The 8,588-nt window shown below is 32.7% G+C and overlaps 2 protein-coding genes across 5 annotated transcripts in view; both read left to right on the top strand.

Annotated features, from left to right (window-relative positions):
* Nucleotides 1-2,211, top strand: part of LOC104725506 (nucleobase-ascorbate transporter 5) — a 6,493-nt gene extending 4,282 nt beyond the window's left edge. For all 4 annotated transcript variants that reach the window (XM_010444177.2, XM_019233140.1, XM_010444176.2 and 1 more), the window contains 6 exons: nt 363-459; nt 697-783; nt 884-942; nt 1,026-1,117; nt 1,200-1,277; nt 1,573-2,211. In XM_010444177.2, the coding sequence (XP_010442479.1) occupies nt 363-459; nt 697-783; nt 884-942; nt 1,026-1,117; nt 1,200-1,277; nt 1,573-1,952 (793 nt within the window). In that variant the 3' untranslated portion in view covers nt 1,953-2,211. The remainder of the gene's footprint in view (nt 1-362; nt 460-696; nt 784-883; nt 943-1,025; nt 1,118-1,199; nt 1,278-1,572) is intronic.
* LOC104728751 (transport inhibitor response 1-like protein) overlaps nt 6,922-8,588 on the top strand; it is a gene marked incomplete at its 5' end in the record, with an annotated part of 4,542 nt that continues 2,875 nt past the window's right edge. The window contains 3 exon segments of the mRNA XM_010447694.2: nt 6,922-7,641; nt 7,732-8,230; nt 8,394-8,556. Coding sequence (XP_010445996.1) covers nt 6,986-7,641; nt 7,732-8,230; nt 8,394-8,556 — 1,318 coding nt within the window.

The raw sequence follows: 8,588 nt of genomic DNA, 5'->3' as shown, positions 1-8,588 counted from the left end.
TGGTCATACTCTTTGTTGGTATTGCAGTACATGCCCCATATTATAAAGGGAGGAAAACATGTCTTTGCTCGGTTTGCTGTCATATTTTCTGTGGCGATAGTATGGCTTCTTGCTTTCTTTCTTACAATCGGTGGTGCCTATAATGGTGTTGGGACAAATACTCAAAGAAGCTGTCGGACTGATCGTTCTGGGCTCATAAGTGCTGCTCCATGGTAAGATTACAGCACATGGTTTGGACATTTTATGTCTCGCTGAGTTATATCTAGCAAGAAAGTCATCTTATTAATTGAGTTCTCAGTGATTACAAAATCACATGTAATGCTCAAGTGTGGCTTACCATTATGGGTTTACTCATTGTGCAGGATAAGAGTTCCATGGCCATTCCAGTGGGGAGCACCATCGTTTGATGCAGGTGAAGCATTTGCCATGATGATGGCTTCTTTTGTTGCTCTTGTTGAGGTTTGTTTCACTCATCTTCACCGTGTGTAAATTAAATTGCATAAATATTACTGATAAGCTAGATATGGAACTAAGATCAGTAGGTTAAGGCATTAATATTCCATGTTTGAACTGCATAGCTTGCATACTCGTTGAGTTTTAAAGCCAATGAGACTCGTCTCTTCATTTCTTCAATATTTCTTGCTCTTTGCTTTAATCCCATCTCACTATTTTAATTTGCTAATCAATAAAAAACAGTCGACAGGCGCTTTTATAGCTGTCTCAAGATTTGCTAGTGCCACAATGCCGCCACCTTCTGTTATCAGCCGCGGTGTTGGTTGGCAGGTAAAAACTCACTTCAAATATCATCAATGAAGTTTTCTCAGGGCGAGCAAGTGCTCATTTATCTAATGCTGTCCCTCAACTATGTTGATTTCTGGTTTAGGGAGTTGCAATTTTAATCTCAGGGTTCTTCGGAACTGGCATAGGGTCTTCAGTTTCTGTGTAAGATCCCATATCCTTTTTCCAAACATAGGACATGATTTAATTTTGAATGGTGTGGTGAGTTTGTTTTCACATGAATGCAGCGAGAATGCGGGTCTGCTAGCACTTACAAAAGTTGGTAGCCGGAGAGTTGTCCAAATATCTGCAGGCTTTATGATATTCTTCTCAGTTCTTGGTAAGCTTTCCTCTTCCATAAAAACCAATTAAGAATTGAAGTAGAACACATTAATTGATTGTCTTATACAAATCTAATACAGGGAAGTTCGGGGCAGTGTTTGCATCAATACCTTCTCCCATCATAGCTGCCTTGTATTGTCTCTTCTTTGCGTATGTAGGTAAGTAAAGTCTCTTAGCAGAAGTAAACAAGATAGTAGGATATGCAAATCTGGTTTTCAGTTTTGTTTTGGTCCAGTGTTTTCGGATTTAAATATATAATGATGACTGAAGTTATTAAACAGTTGGTTTGGTTACAGTAAAACCGATTTCTGTTTGGTTTCAGTATAATCATTTAGCATCATTTCGGTTCAGATTGGTTTGTGTGCCCTGTGTTAGAGTATACGTAGCCTAGAGACTAGAGAGTGTTTCTCTTTTTGCTAAATTTCAGGTTTAAAAACAAAAACTGTTGTTTAGGTGCTGGAGGACTGAGTTTGCTACAATTTTGCAACCTGAATAGCTTCAGAACATTGTTCATCTTGGGGTTCTCAATCTTCCTAGGCCTATCGATTCCACAATATTTCAATGAGCACACAGCCATCAAAGGCTATGGTCCAGTTCATACCGGAGCAAGATGGTTCAACGACATGGTCAATGTGCCCTTCTCGTCCAAGGCCTTTGTGGGAGGATGTGTTGCTTACTTGTTGGACACGACGCTTCACAAGAAAGATGGCTCGATCAGGAAAGACCGAGGTAAACACTGGTGGGACAGATTCTGGACTTTCAAGAACGACCCGAGAACCGAAGAGTTTTATGCTCTTCCTTTCAACCTCAACAAATACTTCCCTTCTGACTGAAAAGTTCCTTCCGAACTTTATGTAATGCTATTTGCTAGTTTTGTTTTGTGTCGCTTAGGTAGACACAGCTTATCTAGCTAGGTTTATGTGCATACTCGGTGAGGAGACTAGAAACACAAAGTAAACTTGTAGAAACATAACTGTGATGTTTGTTTCTCTGTCTAGATGTTTTGCACTAAAGATGATACTCGTTTTGCCAAATGTAGAACTCGAGTATGTACGCTCAGTTTTGGTGCAAATGATTTCCATAATTAGTTCCTTTCTAATTCTTTAACACATTTCCTTTCCAAAATTGTTGTGCTAGACTGCTAGACTGTCTCAAATCTGGTTTAGCAGAAGTAAACAAGAATACAAGATAGTAGGCTATGCAAATCAACTTCAAGAATGTAGGTAAGTAACAAACAATCTGAGAAGTGAGAACAATAATCATAACATAATGGAGTTGAGACAGAAATTTCACATAAATAGCAAATGATGATTTAGAGATCAGAGTTTATGAGAAAACAACAGAGAGTGATATCATAGCATTATCATATATTGGGTTAAAAATGTATTAAAACAGAAATCTCTATCTATTTATTTAAGCAATGTTGTTAAAATTTAACCCTACTATCATGTGCCATATTAAAAAAATGCCATTATATTTTAATTAAATAACTAACAAAAGAAAAACTTATATTGATTTAATAAAATTATTTAACAGATTTTATTTATTGTTTCAGAAATCTTAGGAAACAATAACTAACTATTTTGAACAATTATAAAACTTAATTTTATTTATAAAACTAAGCTTAAATATTTACATATCTAAATCGTTTAATAATAACATGTATATTTTAAAACTAAGATACAACATTGTTTATAGTTTTAAAATATATCTATATACTTATTTAAGCAATGTTGTTAGAACTTTAACCATCTTTGATGTGGCATATTACGAAAATGCTATTATATTTTCATTAATCTAATTACTAACAAAAGAAAAATTTATATTTTTATTTATTATTTCAGAATTCTTAGGAATAAAGATATATATCTTTATATATATATATATATATATATTTGGGTTAAAATTTTCTTCAATTTTGGAACTCATAAGTTTGATTATGTAACTTTAATTAAAAAACTTTTAAAAGCACCAAAGGTTTGGAGAGCAAAACTAATTTTTCATTAATTTTGAATTTAATCATGGCTTTTCGTACTTAATAATATGCAAATTAATTCATTTTTATCCAATAATTATATAATATTAAAAAATTAATTGCAACAAATTACTATTTTTTTATCTAAGGACTATTTAATTCAATTAGTTATGAATTTTTTTTACTAGCATATAAAAAAACTAATCATGATGCAAATTGGCAATACACATTTTAAATAATTGCACATTTCACAATACTTTTTTGCTCACTGCAATTGACTAGTAAACACGTTGCCGCAACAAGAAATGGATACAAAGAAGATAGACAGAACTAATTACATATATTTTGATTTATAGAACCAAACGTTCCAGGTTATTATATAGAATGTTATTAAGTTGATGCGAAGATGAACATCAAAATGAGCAACAGTTTGAACAAAATATACTAAAAACAATATTTTGCGATCATTTTTTGTGAGTGTAATTGTATTAGATTTTTGTTTTCAAATATTTTCTAGAGGTGTAAGAAAACTTAATCGATCTGATTATGGTTTTAACATGAACTTAACAGCGACTAACTTAATCAGAAAGATAATCTGACTTCATATCAAACATTACCAATTAATTTTTGTAAATTTTTACTTTTATGGACACCAAGTTACAAAAAGAGGTGATCCAATTACATTTAAAATGATTTTTTTCAAAACTACAGATTTGAATATATTTGTATTTAAATATAAAGCAAGTTTTTCAAAAATGTAGCTCATAAAAATACTTAATTTTAGTTAAGCATTATGTCTTGATGTAGTTTGTATTTAAAGCATTATTATAGTATGAAAAAAATCTCCAAAACCAAAAACTATCTTGAGTTTTACATTTGATTGTTCTAAATCATCTTATCTTTTAGATGACAAAAAAAACCATCTTATCTTTCTTTATGAAGTGAAAATGATATATATTTACCATCAAATTGCTGAAGTATTATTTTAATAGCCACCTATTTTTTTTTTCAACCATTGCCGCATCATTTTGTTAACAAAGTATTTTATTTTATTTTTTTGGTTCAGCAACTTATATGTGATCTAATAAAACGAAAGTACACAACATTTTTTTGTAGACTATATAATTTTTATAAATTGATTACAAAATAGGTTATAGATTGAATATAAGTTGGTTACAAAAAAATTTATAGATTAATTGGTTAATCAATGGGCTATATAAATACACTTAAGAATATCCCGAAGAATCCTCTTAAAGAGAATATTCCAATGATTTATACAATTTCTAAAATAAAATCTTTAATATTCCATGTATTGTTACAAAATATATATTGTTAGGCATAAAAATATATTTTTAGGCGTAAAAAGGAGTAAAATGTTGGCAATTTATCAAACTTAATCGTGATTTCCGAGATCTTAATGTGCAGTTGAAAATAAAATCTTACCTTAGCACATATCATATTAAAAAAATTTAACCAAACATGTTCAAAAATTAAAATAAAAACAAACAACAAACATAACCATTTCTCATACATAAAATCACAAAATTAACAATATAAAATTTACAAAATAGGTTTTTCAAGCCATCATATTTAACATATGATTTTATTGCATAATATTTTATCTAAAATTTTTTTTTAAAACAATCATATAAATTATATTTTATTCTAAAATTATAATATAAATAAAAGAAATTTTAACATGTGCTCTAGCACGAATCCTAATCTAGTATTACTTGAATACGTGATACAAATTAATACATGTTATAATTACGATATTAGCTTCTTAGCTTCTACAAAATGCGGTAACCAAGTAGGCATTATTAATTACAATTTAGAGTATTTCTTTGTACATCACTACATATTAAACAATATTAAAAAGTTTAAAACGTTAATCAATTTTTTAAAAATTTCAATAATACTCTTGTAAAATGTTAAAATTGTATTTTAAAAAACATGTTAGATTACATTTTATATATCAAAAACAGTATCCAGAACTCCATTGTATTGAGACGCTTTGTTTTGGATTAGATCAGTTAAAAAACAGTCAACACAAAAAAACCACTAATTGATTTATCTTGGTAAAAACTTAAGTTGTTTATATGGTTTATTATTTGGTTTGAGAATCTTATTAGTTCTTACATGTCGATATATAACTAAAATATAAAACATATAAAAATATGCTAAGAATAAATAAACATATAAGTTCCTTTAGATTTGTTCATCTTATGAGCTTGCTCATTGACATTGGTGAAAATCTGTTGATAAAAAATTAAACATGTACTATGAAAAAGATAATTACGTTTATTAAAACATCAGCAATTCAGTATTATCTTTTTTTAATTGAACATGTAAAACTCAAATAAAAAATGGTATGCCAAAATTGTAATTCTTATCATGGACTCGGAAAAAAATGACAGTATTATGTGAAAGTTTTTTTTATTTGATTGTAAAAGGCGTCTTTTACGATCCTTGATTCCTTGTAAACAAATTTCATAATTTAATAGAGATGATCACCAGAAGAAAAAAGACTTCATCATTGGGTATAATTAAGTGGGGCAAGTTATAGATAAATATAATGTGGATTTCATATGTTTGGACTTTGGAGTATTTGTATCATGGTTGTCAACATTTCTAGCGTTCATGAAGACTGAAAAAAACAATATTTTACTAAAACCCAATTTTAAAGAATAAGTAGATGGTTTCAGATTATCGAGATTTTCCGGATTGACAGAGTAACACATGTATAAATTTTGCTAGTATGAACACATGAGTATATTGATCTTGAATCATACATGAGATTTATATTTATATTAATTCAATTATAGAGTTTATTGATCTTGAATCGTACAATAGATTTATATTTATTAATTCAATAATGAAGATATAACAATATAATTTATAGAGTATATGGGCACTCGGCGTCTCCGGCTTACGACTATTTTTTGTGAGATGGATAGTTTTTGGGGAAGAGATGAATTGTTGCATAATAGATGTTGATTGGATCTTACCTCTTCGGCCTGTTAGAGACCGGCACTTTCATCTCTTATGTTGGGCTTATGTAGCTCTGGATGAAAGTAGCGCACAGTTCACAATTGATTGACAACAAATTATGTCAAACTATCGATTTGGAATCTTTATAGAATGTGTAGGCCAAATCTCCAACAGTTTTGTGTAAACAGCTAAGGTGAATGGCATACGTGCTATTGGCCTTTTGTTGATCAGAATTTATGGTACATTGCGGTTCAAGATATCATTACTAATATAGAGGGGGAATATCATCGTTCCTTTCTTCTTATTATGATTTTCCAAGGAATTCATTTCCTTTTCGACATGGAATTAGATCAATTAGGGTTTTGGAGTCATGTGGAATCTATATTGTACCTACTGCCACAACCGAATTACCTCCCTAAGCCAAAGCATTAGCCAATATGGTTAAAAGGATGTCAATTTAGAAAAAAAAAAAAAAACCAATATGGTTAAAAGTTTAATACTGTTACATCGTAAATAAAGTGTCTTCACTATAGAAATGGATAATGTTGATTTACTTATTTAATTTAATTATTTACAGCATTTGCTTTAAAATAGAGATCTAAAGAAAATAGGAGGACGAAACTGTAAAAAGTGTAAAAACATTGATGGAGACAAGAGAGAAAGAGTTAACAAAAAAAAAAAAGATATTAATTATTTTTAGTTACATAAAAAATATAAGAAGACAAAACAAAAGAAATAAGCCTCAAATAATGGAGACGAAGTGGAGAGAGAAAGCTCCCACTCTCTCACACCCCAAACCCAAACCCAAACCCAAAGCTTCTTCTTCTTCTTCTTCCTCTTCCTCTTCCTCTCTAATCTGAATCCCCAAATCCCAAACTTAAAGCTCTCTCACTCTCTTTTATGACACAAGATCGCTCAGAAATGTCTGAGGACGATGATGACCAACGATCTCCACCGTTGGATCTACGCTCTGCCGCCATAGCTGAACCTTGCTCTTCCTCTTCCTCCTCCTCCTCCCTCGTCGTCGTCGCCGATTCAACTCCAAACAAATCTCGTAACTGTATCTCCTCCTCCTCCTCTGGTACCTTAACTTCGCAGCCTTTCCCTGACCATGTACTCGAAAACGTCCTCGAGAACGTGCTTCAGTTCCTAGATTCGAGATGTGACCGTAACGCTGCTTCTCTCGTTTGCAAATCTTGGTGGCGTGTCGAAGCTTCGACTCGATCTGAGGTTTTTATTGGGAACTGTTACGCTCTCTCTCCGGCGAGGTTGACTCAACGGTTCAAGCGTGTTAGTTCTCTTGTGCTTAAAGGGAAACCTAGGTTTGCTGATTTCAATCTCATGCCTCCTGATTGGGGTGCTAATTTTGCTCCTTGGGTTTCTACTATGGCTAAATCCTATCCTTGGCTTGAGAAGGTTGATTTGAAGAGGATGTTTGTTACTGATGATGATTTAGCTCTTCTTGCTGAGTCCTTTCCTGGTTTTAAAGAGCTTATCTTGGTTTGCTGTGAAGGTTTTGGTACTAGTGGTATTGCTATTGTTGCCAATAAGTGCAGGTAGGTACTATAAATGGTATCTTTTTGATTTAGTTTAGTGAGAGAGTTTTGTTATTTATGAACTTATGGAATTTACCAATTTTGTTTCAGAAAGCTGAAAGTGCTTGATTTGATTGAGTCTGAGGTCACTGACGATGAAGTGGATTGGATTTCGTGTTTCCCTGAGGATGTTACTTGTCTGGAGTCTTTAGCTTTTGACTGTGTGGAAGCCCCAATCAATTTTAAGGCGCTTGAGGGTCTTGTTGCTAGGTCACCTTTCTTGAAGAAGCTTAGGCTGAACAGGTTTGTGTCCCTTGTGGAGCTTCATCGTCTGCTACTTGGAGCTCCGCAGCTCACTAGTCTTGGGACTGGCTCATTTAGCCATGATGAGGAACCTCAGAGTGAGCAAGAACCAGATTATGCAGCTGCGTTTCGTGCTTGTAAATCTGTTGTTTGCTTGTCAGGATTCAGGGAGTTAATGCCTGAGTACCTTCCAGCTATATATCCGGTGTGCGCTAACCTCACCTCCCTGAACTTCAGTTATGCTAATATTTCTCCTGACATGTTTAAGCCCATCATACAAAATTGCCACAAACTCCAGGTTTTCTGGGTATGTATCCTTCTTGATCTATCTCGCCATGGTTCTAACTTATCTGTCACTTATTTCCTTTCGCCATATATATTGTTTGGATCAGATGGATTGAATGAACAGACTTGATATCTGTTGTCCAAAGAACTTGAGTAAATGCATGACTTGAACTTTTACAATGCAGGCTCTTGATTCTATATGTGATGAAGGACTACAGGCAGTTGCTGAAACTTGCAAGGAACTCCGTGAACTCAGGATCTTCCCTTTTGATCCTCGGGAAGACAGTGAAGGTCCTGTCTCTGAAGTAGGCCTCCAAGCGATCTCTGAGGGTTGTAGGAAACTAGAATCTATTCTCTACTTTTGCCAGCGCATGACTAAT

Source organism: Camelina sativa, chromosome 11 (assembly GCF_000633955.1).
Source record: "Camelina sativa cultivar DH55 chromosome 11, Cs, whole genome shotgun sequence".
In the NCBI taxonomy this organism is placed as follows: domain Eukaryota; kingdom Viridiplantae; phylum Streptophyta; class Magnoliopsida; order Brassicales; family Brassicaceae; genus Camelina; species Camelina sativa.
Note: the sequence above shows the minus strand (reverse complement) of the source record. Positions and strands in the feature narration are given on the sequence as shown.